The 19,976-nt window shown below is 39.7% G+C and overlaps 1 protein-coding gene across 1 annotated transcript in view; it reads right to left on the bottom strand.

Annotated features, from left to right (window-relative positions):
- Positions 1-9,994, bottom strand: part of LOC127666902 (regulator of G-protein signaling 7-binding protein) — a 30,072-nt gene extending 20,078 nt beyond the window's left edge. The window contains exon 1 of the mRNA XM_052159896.1: positions 9,873-9,994. Coding sequence (XP_052015856.1) covers positions 9,873-9,936 — 64 coding nt within the window. The 5' untranslated portion in view covers positions 9,937-9,994. The remainder of the gene's footprint in view (positions 1-9,872) is intronic.
- Between the last annotated feature and the right edge of the window lie 9,982 nt (positions 9,995-19,976).

Below are 19,976 nucleotides of genomic sequence, written 5' to 3'. Positions count from 1 at the left end.
TCGGTCACTTTCCTTAGGGTATTGCAAAGCATTCTGTTTTCAGATCCTTGGGAATTCACATGTATTTTTAGCCTGTTTATAGATAACACAAGAGGGATGTTTGGGGGGGGAGATCAAGAGAAACCAAGCATGGGAAGAAAACTGGATATTCTCACATTCATTAGAAATGGTTAGTCTCTCAGGAGGAAGAAGACCACATCAGGTGTGAGGCATCTCAGGAGAACCACAGATCCTCCAGCCTCACAAGTCCTAGGCATTGGCCAGAAGACTGGGTGGGGCTCTTTTGGTCACACCTACTCTATACATCTCTTCTCTTCTCTTGCTACTAAAGTCCTTATATGAAAATATACATATTTTTATATATTACCCCTTTCCCCATCCTTTGTTTTGATTCTTGCTTTTCTTCTTTTCTTCAGCCACTCAATAATAGTCAGAGGGCATACTGCCACTGACAGTTTCTTCACAGGTCCTTAATCCTGCCTCCAGGGACCAGCAAGTCAATATTACGCCATGCGGGTACTTCTGTGCAGGAATCAAAACAAACCATTCTTCCCGGAGTTCATATTGTATCCCTGCCCTGTTACTTCCTTGATGGAAGAGGCATGCCTTGTGTGCTCTGACACATCATCTGTTGGGACAGTCCTTACAGAAGAGGCTTTCAGGACAGCCTTTGTTCTGACCAAGTGGGAAGAACAAAATGACTACAGCTTACATCAGAGGCACAACTGTCTATTCCGAGTGGCTCTCAGCTTTTCTGACGCTGCACTGTGCAGAGAACTAAAGAAACAAAGGGTGTTCGCTAAGGAACCTACCTGCACCCTTTCTTGCTTTAGAAAGTATGTACTTGAGAGGGTAAATTGGTTATATTCGTTCTGTAAGTTGCTTATCTATGTTAAAAAATAATTTCAAGGCTTTTCCACATGGTGATAAGTAGATAGTCATTGTGCCACCAAGCAACAGCAGAGGATGATTTTACTAAACACGGGGCTCCTTCATTGCCCTAGAATCTGGATGTGATGAGGTACTATCCCCCTGCTTCAATGCTCACTATCCATTTCTGTCTCCATTGTGTAAATACGGTGCCATCAGGGACCCTAGAGTACCATCTCCCATACTGGCCTCATGTAGCTGTGTGAGGAAGTTGAAGAACCAGGTTTCCCCAGAACACAGGAGAGAAAACAATGGAAAACACATGCGTATGAATGAGGCTTTGCTCTATCTCCAGTCTTTAAATCAGGGCAGAGCTGAGTGCAAGAAGCATTTCCAATATAACTAACTAACAATAACTTTGCTATAATGGGTGTCAGGGCTAAAACATACAGTGCCTTACTATATGAAGTTGAATCATATGGTGTAGACAGACACAAATAGGGTAATGGGTGTTTTTAGACATTCATTGGGATTATAGAATCAGGTTATGTGTATATTCTTTAAATAGGACAACCTTGGTTGGACCTCTTTTGTGATTATGGTGAAGTTGTTTCCTTTCAGATCTGATTCAATGATATGTCCTCAGAAACCTTCGGCTACTCCACCTAAAGTAGCTATTCCATCCCATCTTATTACAGTATGCATTCAATTTCAATTATCTGCATATTTGGGAGTTTTTGAACATTTGATTGTCTATTCTTCTCTCTCTCCCTCACTCCCTCTTTCCCTCTTTCCCTCCTTCCTTCCCTCTCTTCTTGACCTTCCTCCCTCCTTCCCTCCCTCTAGAATACATACTCCTTGAGAACAGGACTCTGACAACCTCTGTCAGTGCAGGTTTTCAGATCCCAGAGCAGTACCTCATATATGATAGATGAGCAATGAATATTTGCTTAAAGAATGAATTCATGTTTTCCTCTTAGGATCTCAATCACAGTTTCTATTTTAGGGTTTATTTTGCTTCATTTCTTCTAACTCGATGTTCTATTTCAGTATCAATTGCTCCTTCTTACACTGGAAAATAAATAATTGACTTGTGGCTAAATTCTATTTTTGTCTTTTTATTGTTTGCTTCTTTCATTTGTGTGGATCATTTCCTTTGCATTTCTTAGCAAGGCTCTGCATACACTGAACTCTCTCCTGCCTGTAACCCATTCCTGTCTTGGTTCATCCTGTATTTCACTTGTATCTGGGCCATTAATTCCCATTAGTACATCTTGAGCAATCAGTTCCCAGGGTTCCAATCAAGTTCTGAATAAAAGATTTTTCAATGTTTAACATTCCTCTCTTTCCCTTCCGTGATGACATCTCTACAAATTCTGAAATATGAATTTACCACAGAAGTACATTCCAGGGGAAGAATATAACCTAACATCCTAACCTAAAGAGATGGGTATGGGGAGAGGGTGGTGATGGTGTTGGCCTGCCCTCACATGACTTGGGGACACTTTTGCTGCAAACTGTGGCTGAGAGGCAAATAGAGTCAGAGAGGGCTAATGACAGAGCAATGTGAGACGAGGCTGGAAAAACCAAGTTCACACAAATGAGCCATTTTCAGAATGGGCAAGTTCTCATGGCTGGTTGAATGTGGAAGAGAAAGCAAGAAGAAAATGGTGGTCAAAAAAAGGAGGATCTTATAGTTCCCTTAGCAGCCAGTTTCTACTTTCTGCTGTCAGAATGGGTGAATCCCGTGGGCTCATTTCCTACAGTGGCAGGAATCAGGCATTAGCAGTTGGTATAATGCATGCAATCAGTAATAAGAGCAGATTTCTAACCTGTGTAGGTGTGAAGGGGTGAGGACAAGCATTTTTCAGTATCAGCATAGAGTTGGGATGATGTGAAGCTGTGCTCCAATTTACAATGTAAAAGTGTTAGAATATCAAAGTACAAAGTGACTAAAATTACTCCCATCTGTCATTTTCCTATAGAAACTCAGTTTTCAGAGCCATGCTCTTCCTGATGTAACCCAATAATGCTTATTAAATGTAGGTTTTACCTCGCATAGCCGTCGTTTACTTTAATTTCATTGACTATGAGGAAGGGAAATCATTTTTGGGGGATATTTTTCTTCATTTTCTTGGCAAAAACATGATCTTGCAAAGCATAAAATATTTCCAGAGGCCTTGTGCCAATTCGACATAAGAGATAGCAAAAATTTATATACAAAGAGCATAGAATAATAAGACGATCCATTGGAATGCTGTTGAGACTAAGGACACAGAATTTGCTTAATTGGAGGAGGACAGTGCTCACTGTGGAGGCTCTAAAATGATTTGGAACACACTTTCCCAATGGGGAAAAAGCCATACTCTTAACTTGAAATGACCTTGTATGCTCCTTTTCTCCAAAGAGAAGTTTATACTCTGATGACTCCATACAATAAAAAAAAAAAAAAACAAAGTGAGATATGCAATAATATATGGTCGTCAGGTAGAGTTAGGGGCATGCACAGACATAGGAATAAACTACATGGGCAGATTGCTATGAAAGAATTTAGTTTCGGTATTTAATCCTAGCCCAACATTGGCAGGAGGCTCTTGTATAAAGCTATTTAGAAACTCAATTACAATGGCATTTCCTTTCCCTGACAGGAATGAAAAGCTGGAGAAGAGTACGATGCTCAACCTTCAGCAGCTACACAGAGGGAAAAGAAAGGAGCTCACCTAAAGACTACGAAAACACCACCTTCTATTTTAACATTAAAAGAAACAAATCAAGTAGAGGTTCTGAGTAGGGAGATAGTATGAATACTGTAAAGACTCTCCTGGAGACTCTGGCTACTACCTGACTTCTAAGAGAGAGAGAGAGAGAGAGAGAGAGAGAGAGAGAGAGAGAGAGAGAGAGAAAGAGAGAGGTGGGGTGGAGAGGAGAGAAGATAAGGTAAGGTATTAGTGGGGCTGGGGCATGTCCCATAGTGGTAGAGTGTTTGCATAGCTTATGAAGGCCCTGGGGTCAATACCTAGGGCTGGAAAGGAGGAGGAACTTGAGAGGGGAGAATTAAGACGTCCAGTGAGTGTTCTCTGTCTAGACCAATCCCTAGCTTGAAGCTATGATGAGGGTACCACTGTTTGGATAAACAATGTCTTGGAAAAGTCATCTGTCATCTTACCACTCAGAGTTAGATGAATAAATGGTCCTTCCTTGAGGCTATGTGACATATATTAAGTTATACATAAAATTAATGCATATGTATCAGTCCTGGGAGAGGAGAATGGCCTCTTGATCCTTTTCCTGTGACTTCTCAGACCTTGCCTTGGGATAAGCATCGACACTCTAGGTTTTCCTGCCTGGCTCCTTCAGATCTATCCACATGTCTCCTTACACATCTTGATTTGAAGTTCCAGTAGAATAGAGCTGGCCACGCATGTATCCCACATTTCTTATCTCCTCTTTCCTCATTCTGCAGTAAGTTTTCTCAGAATCGACACCTCTCTCACTCTACTTATTAAATATCGATTCCAAGTCTCAGGAACATATCATATGTCCTAGCGTTCCCAATTCTTCTTTTGAAGCTTAACACTCAAGTGTTATAGTCTGTGAAACAATGTTTTTCTTCAATTTATTTCTTGCATCTATGGTTCCTGGAGTCAAATATTCCTCTTCTTCTTAACCCGTGGAACCAAGAGAGCCCACAGCAGACTTTATATGCATATTGTATACTAGCTAGAGGTTTCTGGGTAGACACACGCTACTTCACAGCTGCCAATGACATGCAAGAAAGAACAAAACCCAGTGACACCAGCTGACATTTTCTGTGTTATTTTAGTAGCGGGAATGTGACTTCATACACAGTATAAACAAGACAAGAGTCCAAAATAGCAATGTAGAATTAACTCCTTAGGTTCAACACAGGGATTAATAGAAAGAAGAAATAGAAAGGATGCATTATGCAGACATTGGACGGGAAATTTCAAAATGCTTTCTTTAATGGAATCATTCCATCCCATATTTAAATGCTGGTAGTGTTTTATTTTGCACTCATAAATTTCCAGGAAACTTCTCAAATACATACTTTCATGAATACGTTTCTAGTGTTGCAATTTCTCTGGTTTAATGACATTTCTCTTGGTGTCTAGTGACTTATCTTCAACAAAGGATTTAACCAAACATATTTCTATTTCTTTTTTGTTTTTAGAATAACTGGGAATTTCTCATAAAAAGAGAATACTTCCTATGATGGCCTTAACTTTACTGGTATCAAGATAATGCTAGCCCAAAGCCTGGTGGTAGTGGTGCACGGCTTTAATACTAGCACTTTGGGAGGCAGAGGCAGTCAGATTTCTGAGTTCGAGGCCAGCCTGGTCTACAGAGTTCCAGGACAGCCAGGGCTACACAGAGAAACCTTGTCTTGAAAAAACAAAAACAAAACCAATAAAAGGATAATGCTAGCCCTTGCATGTGTGAACACAAGAGACTTTTTAGGAGAGTGAGAAACTATGTATGTGTCATGTGAGAAAGAATATGTCCTTCCACAAGGAGTAAACATGCACTGGCTGCTGATTACAGATGTCATAAAATGCACTCAGTTGCATCAACAGCACCCACTACTCCGTATTTTATTGTATTTTTTGTATCTTTGGGTTTCTTTGTGTATGTAGCCTTAGCCTGGAACTCGCTCTGTAGATCAGGCTGGCCTAGAACTCAAAGAGATCCGCCCATCTCTGTCTCCCAAGTGCTGGGATTAAAGGCAAGCACCACCACCACCACCAACAACAACAACCAGCCTTCTCTGTATTTTAAAAGCATTCAACTCTAAGTAATAATGACTTTAGAACAATCAGAAATCCCAGAGATTCAACCTTAAATATATATAAAAAATTAAAGACACTATCTAGTGTTCTCTTTTTAGGAGTCATGGTTCGATGGTTAGGCATTGGAACAGAAGATGTGGGTTTCATTGCTTGTTGTTTCCTATTTTCTTTCTGGGTCTAGTTTATTTTAAAAATGCTGGTTTCTCCATCAGAGTGTCCAGTCTACCCAATCCCGGCTTTCCTGTGCCTGTGTGTGTGTGTGTTTTTCATTCCCTCTCTGCCCCAGTCACGTCAGACCTGGAGCTGTGTGGGCTAAGTGTATTCCCTTAAGATCAACTGACCTTAATAAACAAAATGGATGCTGGTAAAAAAAAATGATAATTTCCAGCTCTGCAATTTTTTTGTTGTTTTTTTGTTTTTGTTTTTGTTTTTGTTTTTGTTTTTGTTTTTATCTAAGACAGGGTTTCTCTGTGTATCCCGGGCTGTCCTGGAATTCACTCAGAAGACCAGGCTGGCCTCAAACTCACAAATCTGCCTGCCTCTGCCTCCCAAGTGCTGGGATTAATGGTGTGTACTACCTCCATTGCCCAGCTCTAGCTCCGTAATTTTTGTCTTCAAACATTTCGTTCTTTATAGTTGATTAGAGCATTGTTGTTTATGTATGTACTATTTCCATTATTTATTCATTGATTGATGGACACCTAAGCTGATTCTACATCCTGGTCATCCTGATCAGCATGATGGAATCTCATTGCAGTCTTATTTTGCATTTTCTTGATTACTTGTGATATTGAACAATTTTTCATATAGTAGCCCCCATCCAAGGCCTTTCTGTGTAGATAGGATGGCCTTGACCTTGCTTGTAACCTTCCGCTTCTGCCTCCTAAACATTTGTGCCACTATTTGTTTTGTTGTTTTATTGTTTGAGATTTTCTCATGTGTATTCCCTTCCTATTAATTCCCCCTCTATTCTTGACCACAACCTTTCCCTTACAGTCTCATGTGATCTTCTATTAAGGCCCATGAAGTCCACCTCATGCTACCAGAATATACCTGGACGTAGTACTGTCTGCTGGAGCATGGGTAGCCTCTTAGAGGCCACAGACTCTTCTAGCAGTAACCAACTGCCAATAACTCTTCACCTAGGGTTGCAATTCATGAGACCATCCTCCACTCATTCAGGGACTCGGGCTGGCTTGATATGGTGCAGGTTTTGTGCATGTAGTCACGGCTATTGTGAATTGGTTCACTACTTGCATTGTTTAGGCTCTGGAAAGCTAACTCAGTTAGACAGGTTTGGTAGGATACACCGCTATCCACTGAGATATCTTGCTGTTAGCCTCTACCTCTAAATTTTAAAACAAGCTTGTTTACACCCACAGATAATCCTGCTGAGAGTTTGATAGAAATTTCACTGAATGTAGGGATCAATTTAGGTGTTCTTCGATTTCTTCCAATTTTATAATTTCAATCACAGATCCTGGTAAGATTTTAGATGCAATAAATGTACAAATAAACAGTTAATGATAGTTAACTGTACCTCATTTTTAATTTTGGTGTCTATGTGTTCATGGCTACTGTATAGAAATACTGCTTTCAAAGGCTGACTTTCTATTCTTTGACCCTGCTGAAAACAGTTATTTCTAGGAGTGTTTTTGTGGAATCCTTGGGATTTAGGGAATATTCTTTTTCTTTTCTTAATAGCATGATGACTATAGGTACCGGAAGTTTTAGTGTCCTCTTAAATAAGAACGGTGAGTGGCTGTTGCTTGTAACCTCAGCACTGTAGAGACCAAGGTAAGAGGATTGCTATGAGTTCAAAGCCAACTCAAGCTACCATTCATTCATTCATTCATTCATTTGTAGTTCTGAATAGAACCTAAGGCCTAGGCAAGAGCTCTACCACTGGGCTATACCCTGAGTCTTTCTTATTTATTTATTTGTTTATTTTAAAAAGGAAAAGCTATATAGACGGACAATAGACAGGAGGCAACGAAGAGCACAGGATGCTATGACATGCCTTTTCTCTGTTCTGGAGAACACATGCAAGGAACCAAGCTGAGTAAGGAATCCCTTTTAATTTAAAGAGAAGAATGAACAGGGAAGAGTTTCCTTTCAAAAGTTAATCATGGAGCTCACCTAGCATACACAAAGCCCTGAACTGGAACCTCCCCCCCCCCCAAGACAGAAGTGGAGGTGTGCTTCTGCAGCCTGAATGCTTGTAGGGGTGGAGGCAGGAGAATCAGAAGCTCAAGGTCTTTCTCAGCTACATAGGGGTTGGAGGCCAGTCTGGGTTCCATGATATCCTACTTAAAAAAGAAAGTCAATTATGAAAGGCAAAAACAAGGACTAAAAACAGGAGGGGGAGCCCATGCAAGTGTCACCAAGGCAGATCTGAAAACATAATCCAACTGGGGAGGTTTGGAAAAGAATGGTCCCAACAGGCTCATGTATTTGAGTGTGTTGTCAGGTGGAAGGATTACTACTTGAAAGGATCGGGAGGTGGGGCCTTTTGGAGGAAGTGTGTCAACTGGAGGAGGGCTTGGAGGTTTTTAAAAGTCCATGCCAGACCCAGTGCCTCTTCCTCTCTCTGGCTACAGATCAGGATGCAAATTTCAACTTCTTCAGCACCCTGCCTGTTATGTCTACTGCTATGCTCCCTGTCATTGATGATAATGGTTGAAACTTCTAAAACTGAAAGCAAGGTCACAATTATATGCTTTCTTTATAAGAGTTGTTTTGGCCATGGTGTCTCCTCACAGCAATAGAACAATGGCTAAGACACCAACCTACCTGAACAATGCAAAGAATGAATACATTGTGAATGTGAAACCTGTTTTTGCCATGTGTCTGAGTACTCAGTTCTTTGATAAGGCATCAGGAGTGTCGTGAGGCTGATTTGTATGCTCTGTTACTAATGTTCATAGAAATGAAGATGATAATCCCTGAAAGTTAGTCTTTAGAAAGATGAAGGGAAAAGAAATAATACTAATGTACTAAGAAAATACTATCCTGTCTTAGGACTATGGCAGAAAAACTCCCATTTTTAGTTCTGTTTTATGCATATGTGCACATGTATGCACACACAAAATTTAATTTTCACTACTAAACTATCAAGTCATTTTGTTGTCATCAAACTGCAATACTCATTTGATTTCAAATCTTGAACTGCTTCATTGTCTGAGGTCTTCCCCACGCAGTTTACTGACCTTCCTTATCTTCAAATTGAAATCATTGGCACAGATCACTTCCTATCTGTTCTCAGTTTCCCATTTTCCTGACTCAAAGTATGGAAAGTTCACACTCAGGGGCTTTCCAAGGAATTCTTCTTTAATGAACTGAAAGGAAAACGTTAGTCAAATACGTTAGCAATGGAAGCCAGCAGCCTTCTTCTCTACTCCTTCCTATCATGTTGTAATATAGACAGGTTGGATGGAACAGAGTTCATTCCTAGCTCCATGGTCAGGCCTTAATTGCTTAAGCCAGTTAGTGAAATTCCAGTCCTCCAGGACTCAAGAAAGAAGGGGTTCCTGTTAGAATGAAGCCCAGATCTTTTCTTTTGTAATTGGAAGACCTTTTCTCTATGTTATGAGTCAAACAGTGTATATAGATAATGGCCAGCGCTGTGGTAGTCAGTTTGCTAATGTGGGAGGAGAAAACCTGAGAGGACCGTCGATACCTCAAAGACAGCCCCACTCAGAATGGGAATCCTAAGTATTCAAGCCATGCTGGAGCTGTAGCTACCAGCTACTTCCATTGCTGAAGTCATTCCGTTCTATTTATAGTTGAAGGTGGGGAGTGAGACTCGCCACTGCTCACACCTCCCTATAATCCATTGAGTTCCCTCCTGTTTGGAAGTCACTGGGACACAGTGTGCACTTTACCTCCTTACAACATTTCATTTAGAGAAAATGGGCTCTTGGAGAATGTTTACTACTCTACCAAGATCTTTGCATATCTTTGTCTCCTTTGTAGATTCTAGTGAAAGTCACATTCAGAAGGCAGTGAAGTGATACATTGAAGGACGATTTCTACCACGGTTTCAATCCTTATGCTTTTCTTATATTATCACTTTACATATCCTGCCTTTTTGAAGATGTGAACTCCTTCTGCTTGTGTGCCCGGGGCCTGTACTTGGCACAAGGTCAGCTTTGCGTACTATTTCTGCGTCTCTGGCATCCTACTGGTGTGTACCTTTTCGATGAAACTGAAGAGACCCCAGCAGACAAATGGACTTCAGCATCTCCGTTGTGTACATCTCTAGGCAACACTGCAGCTGGATGTAAAGCCGGCAGATTTCGGGATGGATCTCACCATCTTCCGGGCTGCAGCAGAATGAGAGAGAAGAGCTGTGGACAATCTCACGATGATTCAGTTATCAGCCATTTGTCTCAGCTCTGAGAAGAGAAAATGCTCAATAAAAAGTCCTTAAAGCCTGGAGCCTGAAACATAGGGTTTCATGCTTTCAAGTCAGTAACCAACCGCCCTGATGGCTCTTACATAAGTGTCCTTCTGAGTAACAGCTCTCACCCTCCCTGCCGTGGCTGGGAGCTTCGGCTGGGAGCTTCGAATCATAAACGCTTGAAGTAATTGAGAATATCAGACATTTTCAATTTAACCATAGGAAGAAATTTCTAAAATACACTTAAAGCATAATAATCTCCTAGCTTCAAAGTGGGATCGAAAACCCCTGTTTCTAGATGGATTCACATGGTCTATTCAATTAACATTTAGAAGACATCTTTAATATCAGGGACCCAGCCTAATATGATTAGAGAGTGAATTTTCAAATTGTTTTTTTTTAATCAAGGTTTTTGTTTTAATCTAAGATATATTATTTTATTGTTTCCTATGCCTAATTTATGAAAACACAAATGTTTTTAATGATAAAAATAAATATTTTATGAAAAAAGTAAAAAGTAATAAGGTTACAATGACTGTGCTGGGCAATCCAAGTCTACATGAATTCATGTTTGAAATTATAGTCTAGAGTCCAGGGGCTTTTCTTTATAAAATTCATATGTAAATATGACAAAAGCATGGACTGATCATTTTTTTTTGGTTTTTGAAGGAGGGAATTCATATGCAGTTAAAATAAAAGTATTTCATATGCAATCAGAATAGTGTGTTTTAGATAATTTATAAACCAAAAGCATAAGATAATTTATAGACCAAAAGCATAAGTTTACAGATCAATTTGAGGTTAAAAAAAAAGCCTAAAGGTGAATTCTGTTAATTCCCAATGAATTATCTTTATTTCTGTCTTTGCTCATTTAAAATGGAATGAAATCTAATTAAATACTATAGCATTTAAGCTCGATTTCTCTGTAAATTGGGCCCATGGCAAACTTAAACAGTAATTATCAGGTTAAAAAAAAGTCACTTTGTTTTTAAGTTTAAAAAAAAAATCTTATGCACCAAGAACTTGACAGTGAAAATTAGTTTTCATTTTCAATACTATTTCACCAGCGAACAAGAGTTTATCTAACCATATGGCTTATATAACTCTGAAAAATGCAAAACTCTCAGCCTCCATACCAGGACGCCTGCACAGTTATCCTGGGTCTTTCAGGGTCAAATAGAACAAACTGCGTCCCAGAACTGCTGCGAAAAATTTGGCTTTATCTGGAAGTTAAAAACACCATCTTGCTTCTGTTTAATCTTCCTCACGTGGATCCAGCCTTACACCAGTGTCTGAAGCAAGCGAACTCCCACAAAAACCTCAGGCATCTTCCATCTTCAAGTTATCAGAGGTTTCCCCCACCCCACCCCATCCCACTCCATCTTAACACATACCCCCCCAACACACACACACACACACACACACACACACACACAATTTTACACCACCTTTAGTCTTTAGGAATTTCTCTGTGTCCCATTTCTTAATGGTGCTGCCAAATTCTGAACACCTCAATTAAACATTCCCCAAATAAAAGAAAAAAAGTGATCCTAGTATGATATCTATTTTATTCTAAAGGCAAGGCAGAAGGAGAACATTCAAAGGCTGTTTAACTATCTCAATCACAGCTGCCTATTTTTATCTATTTATGACATTGTTCGTGGTGGCTCATATGCAGATTAAAGAAAAACAGGAAAAGAAACAAACCTCATGGTAACTCTGTTACATGTTGTGCACATTTATGACAGAGACAACTGGCCAACAGTGTCACTCCAAGCCACAGGGTCTTCTTTTATTTAAAGGAGCAAAAATGTGCCCAGATGGGCTATTTCCAGATACACTATCATATCACATATCTTTGGAACTAGCACATTTTATTATTTTGCAACCAGAAAGAAAAGCAATGTGTTATTTTCTGAGGAAAGGCAAGTCGGAACAGAGACCAGGATGTTTAAATCAAATTGTTTCCAAGGGGATCATCTGACGGTATCGCGAATTCACGAAGGCTTTCTAGAAACTGGGATCATTTTATGCCCTTCACAAATGTTATGGGAAGGAGTTGGGCAAGGCTGGCAGAAACACAATCCGCTTGATAAAATTAACCTTTGCTAAAACCTCACTACGAATTTCTGGGTTAAAAAGCATACAAATCCTCCTATACTATTCTTCGATATCTCAGAGAACGACCTAAAAAGCCGCGGAGAAGCTCAGGCCTTGCTGTGTTTCTGTTCTGCAATGCCTAAGGCAGAGGGCATTAGCCTCTGTGCCTGTCCTGAGCTCTGCGCCTGGCCTGAGCATCTCTTCCTTCTTTTTAGAAGCCTTAATCACATGGCTATTGCTCTTCCTGAAAATGCACAAAAAGGCACATGGTCCGGTGGTTACAATGAGACTAGCATTGCAAACAGTAAATTAAATACAGTATCAACAACTCAACAGGCTTACATAACCCAGGCTGGCCTCAGACTCTCTGTAGCTAATGCTGGCCTTGACCGCTTTCCCCTTCTGCTTCTGCCTCCTTGGTGCAGGCAGGACAGGCAAGCCCCAGAACATCTCATTTTATGAGAAGCCTGAAATGCACTTAGGTTATTTTTTATAACAAACAAAAGTTGAATTACGGAATATGGTGGGAAATAAAATAAATAAATAAAAGTAAACATAAACCAAAAAAAGAAAGCAAAAACCCAAACAAAAAAGCTGAACATTCTTAAGGATAAATGACAAGACCCAAGGAAACAGTGACATTAAAATAAAATGAGACCTGTGGACTCCCCATGAGTTGCCTTGGTTGCAACTTTCCCAATATTACTCTTGCCTACTCCAAACAACTCACTTCCTGAAATCAAAGCTTCAGTCACAAGAGTCACCCCTCTGGTGTTGCTCACATAATTCATCCAAAGAAACTTTATGAGCTAATGAAATACTGTAATATTTTTTTCATACTGAGTTTGAGCCAAGAGACTTAAATAATTAGGAACAATTTTGATTAATTGGAAGACCTCAATGTTATAGATAAAAAAAAAAATCCCTAAGAATTAGTTCCAACAAAATATCAAAAAGTCCAATTTGGAGCTCAAGTTAAACCCAGAACTATTTAAAATAAATACCAAATTGTAACTCTGCTTTCAACCAACTCCTGAGTTCACTGAAGAAAGCTCAAATATTCCATTCCCACGAGCACTTGAAAGCAGATACCACTCAAGGCATCTTTTGAAAATGAAACTCTCAACTGTGAAGGCCCTTGCCTTATAAATAAAAGTAATATGATGAAGACCTGGGAGGACTATAATGAAAAGCATTCTCATAACCCCAAAGACAGTGAGCGACGGCAAGGCAACAGACTCTGGCACATCGTTAGTAGGAGTTAAAATGACCCAAGTCCTTTGGAGAAAACTTTGACCATTTCTTATAAAACTAATTATTCATTTATCCCATGACCTTGCAGTTGCATTCCTAAGAATTTGCCCAAGGCTGATGAAAGCATGAACAAATGGATTTGTACAAGAATGCTTGTAAGATTTATTTGGAAGAACCCCAAACTGGAAATATCCTAATTGTCTATCAAGAGGAAAACAGTTAAAGAATATAGTATATTTCTAAGAGATATCATCATGCTCAACAGTGAAAGTTAGCTAACTCCTTGTACTCAAAACATGAGTGTATCTCAACAGAATATCCTTACAGGAAAAAGCAAAGTAAGTCTTCATTCACCTGAAGATTTATAAAGGAAAGTAAGAGGTGATGCTATCCTAAAATGATGGAGGAAGGCCAGAGAAGGAACAGCAGCCCAGAGCAGGCTCAGAGTCCATGCCTCCAGTATGAGAGAGATGATGTTCGCATTTGACAAAATCCACCAAACGGTACACTTAATGTCAGTGCATTCACTAGATGCAGTCACACTTCCCTGGGTAGCTCCCAAATCCATGTTGACTTACTTAAGAGTGAAGTTGGCTGATGCTTACAATTTCAGAAAAGCTGTATAAATTGTTGACTGGACCGAGGAGTGAACAGGCAGCGAGGTGTGCAGTAAAGCAATCTATGCAGAATAAAACGTTAGTCATGGGCTTTAGTTGGTGTGTGGGCACTTACTCTGCTGAGGATTTACCTGTGCCAAAATAGTTACATGGTGTGAATGGGACCAAACAACTGGGAATTATTACATCTGTTAAGGTTAAGTTCAGAAGTTAGGCTGGGCATTTGGGTGAGGATACATAGGTCTTGGCCCTAAATTTATCTGCTCTTTTTTTTTTTTCTGACGTTACCAGACATTGGGGCTCTCTGCAACTGATAACTTTTGAAAAGTGAGTGAAGTGTTTGTTGCTTTGGTAGAGTGTCCCTAATATAACGATTTGCTCATGGGAGTGAAGGCACAAGGGCAACCTCAGGAGAGAGTCGGAGTCAGAAGACAGATAGACGTATACTTCTGCTGTGTTGAATTTTGATCTTAGGAAAACCATGTTAATCTCTCTGAGACGGGTGCCTTCACTGCGAAACAGAGGAGGGGCTGTGGAAAGCAACTCAAGGTTACTGCAAGGATCCATTGAGACTATGCATGGGAAAACAAGAAAAAAATGAATGGCTGTCAGAAGCGGGCTGCAATCCATCTTACACCAAGGCTGTGCTTACCTAACTGTATTCCCTAGTCTGTCCCCAAATAGTCCTTTTTTTCATGCAGTTCCCATCATAGGCTTTGGTTAAGAAACGGGCCTTTAGACTGAGGAGCTATGAGGTGAGAAGGTGACCCACTGACAACCACTCAGCATGTCACAGATTTTAGCAAGGACAGATGAATACTTGGGTATTGCCTGGCACAGATGGGAAGCAGAAGTCCACCAGAGTGAAGATAGCCTTTTGGAATTAATTCTGCTTTTCATTAATAAGCCAAATAGCACAGAATGTCTCAGGAAACCGAATGGGATAAAGGAGGGGATGGGACTTTTTGTTTTATCTTCCAAATAGTGAAGAGACAGAATAAAGAACTTACCTAAGGGGAATGTTCTTCAGGACATCTCTCCAAATATCCCCCTTGGTTTTTCACCAATGGATTTCTTTTCAAGGATATGCCTTAATTTTAAACCAACCCTAACCCTAACCATCACATAGCTTAGTTCTGACTATTTCCCAAGATGGTCCCCTAAGTCTGTATCATGAAAAGCTAGAGAGTGAAATCATAAGAGAACAGTGTATGACCCAGTAATTATTTTAGGTTTCAAATTTGTGAAGGTAATTGCAGAGTCTATCCAAGATCGGAAACACAGAATAGAAGTCAGACACCTTATTCAATGACTGCATCACTTTATACACAATAGAGGCCTTAAAAGAGAGAAACATATACATAAAAGAGAGAAAGCCAGTTATTCAGAAGGCCAGAAACAAGAATATTTCCCACATGAGATCATCTGTCTCTCTTTTGCTCACAAGCTTCCTCCTGAGAATTCTTATGAACCTGTGCGTTAGGTGGAAACCTGTATTTTCCTCATTGAGTCTTCGCAAGTTTGGTGCCCCCAGGAGCCTTTGCAAAAGCAATTGAAGCATCTCCTCTTCACTTCACAGCATGTTATTACATGGGAGCATATGGTTGGCTCTCTGACTTCCTCCGCAGTGAGCTGCGCCTGGATCAAGCTCTGCCCTGAAGCGATTAAAGTCAGTCATAAATGAGTCTTGACTTTTAAAGCTAAAAGAGAACTTGCCTTGCAATCACTCCTTATCTTCTGGGAACAACTTGGGCTCCTTTATGTAAAACACCCGGGGGTGGGAGGGGGTGGGCGCGGGGGGGGGGGTCTGAGGGGCGGTACCCTGTGATGGGTAGTACCCTGTGAGGGGCGGTACCCTGTGATGGGCGGTACCCTGTGAGTGGGTGGTTCCCTGTGTAGTTTCAGCCCAGTCCTGCCTTCTTGGTGCCTTTTGCTTCTCTTTTGCCAGAACCTTGGCTATTTCTTCGTGATATTTTGGAGAACTCACAAGTAAACAATGAGTAGCATGACCAAGTGTTTTGTTCATGTTTTTTCAACTTAAAAATGAAAGCTGTGTTTAAAACAAGTAGCCATCACTATTCTGATATTATGATACCTATGTTGAAATAAAATTAAAATATTACTATTGACTCGTACCTTATCTCTTACTTACCAGAAATGCTACTTTCATGGTAAGAACGAGAGAGTTGGCATTAGTTGTCGATACTGTCCAGCAGCGGTTCTCAACCTTCCCAATGCCGCAACCCTTTAATACAGTTCCTCCTGCTGTGGTAGCTCCCCCAGCCATAAAATTATTTCATTGCTACTTCACAACCGTGATCTTGCTATTGTTATGAACCATAATGTAAATATATAATACACAAGATATCTGATATGTGACTCAAGGGTTCCCGACCCACACGTAGAGAAAGCACGGCTATGGTGCTTCTGTGGCCCTTCTGGGGATTTCTCCAGACCTGAGAGGTCAGGGGAGTTCACTGGCTACACACCCCACTTCTGGTTCTTGTTACAGGATCGTCTGTCCTTACAGGCCAGGATACAATGACGTCCACAAGGCACTCTTTAGTCCTCAAAATAAAATGTGTTTCGTATTCTGTGTTGGCTGCTTTCCCTCTCCTATACCCTTTTTGGCTTGGCTGTTTCTTGGCCTCTCCATTTTCTCCTCTTATTTTCTTAGCATTTTACCCTTTATGGTCTCTGGCAAGGAATTATATGGAGTTGAAAATAGCTCTGTAGATCCTGGTCTTGCTAGGTCTTATAATTCTTACATCTAGCAGATGCTTGCGGCTGAGGGAATCTGATTTTGTGTTCTTAAGACTGTGGGAGTCTTAGATTATATGATGAGAATGCAGTCATTTCTTACTGAATATAGAACATAAAAACATAAATCAATATAAACAGCCATAATTGATTTTTTAAACAGACTTATACCTATAAAAAATATATAAATGTATGTATATATAAAGATATATATATATATATATATACATGTGTATATATGTGTATAACATATATCTACATGCATGTGTAGATACATATATACATGTGTATAATATACTGATATATATAATATATTTATAGAACTTCATAAATATGTATATATATCCACATATAGATAGGTATATATGTGCATTTTTTAATTTATATATACATATTGGTATAGATGCACATATTTTTATATTTAAGTGTGATTTCTTACACTTAGGGTAGTTTTAAAGATATATACATATGTGTTTATATGTTGTCTTAAAACCATATTTAAGTTAAAGAAGTATTATACAGTTTCATATATAATCCACAAAATTTTTGGATCTGAAATCAAGATCTTCCAACTCAGAGAAACAAGAAAACTTGACTGTTTTCTCCTGATTTCAACGATACCAATAGTCATCATTCTATGTATTTCTCAGGAAAGAATCACACTTGTTAAATGGCATTATACCCAAAGTCTGGGCCCATCTTTGCAGCATACAATTAATTTCTACCTTAATCCACCAGGCTTTCAGAGCTAGGGATATTAAACTGTTGAGGTTTGTCTAAACAGTATGTAGGCCTCTAAGTTGGTGCTTAGTGAAGCTGTGGAGTTCATTAATATTGTCCAAAACAGTGAGAAGTTTTTCATATGAATTCTGATACCTGGGCTGAGCAAGCTCAACTTAGTCTGTTAATGCTTAGGAGAACTTTAGATAAAGCAAAATAAATGATTTTCTATTTTCAGCAATTGTGACGTCACAAGATGGCAATGAACACTTACATAATTAATTGTGTATCGTCATGGAAGAATAATTATCACATCTTTTTGGTTGTCTGTTCTCATGACCTTGTTACCTGTGGAAGATTTTACCTAGAGTGCTGGTTGAAAAGTGTGAAGAGCATTAAGAGTCCAAAACACCTATCATATAAGGATCGAAGGACCACTTTCTAGACTCACTAAGGATGAAACCAGAAAGGTCATCCTAAAGGGCTTAGGATGAGCATAGACAAGAGGAACCTGCTTTTCCCATTTAATGACAGCTGCTTATACTTGTGGCTTCTCCTCTGTACCAGAGTTCTTGCTTTAATTTCTATAAAGAATGTGGAGAAAACTCAGTGAGGGTTTTTGTTTGTTTGTTTGTGTGTTTGGTTTTTTTTTTTGCATTTTTCATTTTCACAGCACCCCCCCCCCCCTTTTCTGCTTCACATTCCATCCAGCACCGAGACATCTTTAAGGATTATACTCAGTAAGGTTTTGTGCTGGTGTGTCAGCGAGGTGGCTCAGTGGTTAAATGTTCTTGCTGCCAAACCTGATAATCTGAGTTCCATCCCAGGGACCTACACAGTGGAAGAAGACAATAGACTCCCACAAATTGTCCTCTGATTTCTGCACGCACTCCCCTCCCCCAATATCACACATGCACACAATAAATAAATGCAATACAATGTTCTGTGGTATTACTGTGTCTTTCTTGAGGCATGCGATGTTAACTTAAATGTTTTTTTTTGCATAACTGTCAAAAGATGACATTTTATGCTCACTATGGAAATGTGCATTTCTGGATAGATGTGAGAGCTATTTTGTATAACAATGCAAATTTCTTATGCAAATACAAGATGCTAGTTTCTGTATACATGGAAAATATGTTCCACCACGAGCTTCTTCATTGGATTATTAAGGCCCAGAAGGAAGCTTACCTCAAGGGTCTATAATCCAGAGCATTTACTAGATTGTCTGCTAAACCACAGATTTTAAAGAAGCACTTCTCAGGCAACTTACGAAGGTAGTGGCTAGGTGCAGTAAGGAGTCACATGTCGGTCTGATGCCGTCACCAACTCAATTTTATCATTATAGTTTTTTTTTTTTTTTATTGTGCACTCTTCTTAAAAATTTTGAATTTGTATGCAGCTCGGTTTTAAAGAATGATCTAGCATTCATAAAGCTCATATACACACACACATTCCATTTTCATAAGAGGAAGATAAAAAGATGATTTTTCATCAGTTCCAGAGTTTTTTGAGGTTTGGTTTTCCTTATCTATCATGCTGGAATAGCCATGCCTACTTGGGAGTGTGGCAAATGGGATTATGCTTGGAAGGCTCAGCAGACAATCAATTCCCAGTAATTCACTTGTGAAGATTCCCAAACTGAGTGGCTCTAGGTGCCTGTCCAACATTCTTCGAAGGATTTGATGCAGAGACCATGCAGTCTGTAACGTTCCAGGCTGACTGGAAACTTGCTTTGCTTGTCCGGCCCTGCTCGACCTCCTAATTCCAAATCCACATTAGACAGCTGGTAAAGTCAACCACTAGGCAGAAGCAAACTTTGAAGTTGATGTTTCTTCCTTTTTTTCAAGGCTAACAATGTCAGGCGGCAGCAAAGAGCTGCAGTTACCACCAGCTCTAAGATCCAGAGGATAGATGGGAAATAGTTTACAGTGTGCTCTGCTACCGGGGCAGCATGTTGGGTTGAGCTGTGCTAAGGGCATTTGGTCTTCATAATTTTCCCATTTATGATAAGATGTATCCCCACTGCAAGTTGACAGACATCTGTGAGAGCCACACTTCCAGAAGTGCTCAACAGATAGAAATAGTGGAGTCAAATTTCCTAGATAAGACATCCTTCCTTGATATGAAATAAAAATTGGAGATCTAGAAGTGGCAATTATTTAAGGATGTATAAAAATTTCACAACAATCTGTGCTTTCCCAATAAATTATGAATCATGCCAAAGTAATTATCTAAAAGCTTCAAAGGCTCTTGAGCTAAATCGTGAATCTGAATGGCGAAATAAGGCATTTAATTGAGGGATAGTGAAGTAAAAACCGATCTTAGTCTAAGAAGAAAAAGAAACAATGTTTATCACTTAATGAAGAAGTCCCTAAAGAAAAACAAATAAAGATCTTTGAAGCTGCATGCCTGTCTTCCTCAGCTCTGTAAATCGTGCTAAGG

Source organism: Apodemus sylvaticus, chromosome 16, assembly GCF_947179515.1.
Source record: "Apodemus sylvaticus chromosome 16, mApoSyl1.1, whole genome shotgun sequence".
In the NCBI taxonomy this organism is placed as follows: domain Eukaryota; kingdom Metazoa; phylum Chordata; class Mammalia; order Rodentia; family Muridae; genus Apodemus; species Apodemus sylvaticus.
This window is presented reverse-complemented; position numbering and strand designations above follow the sequence as displayed.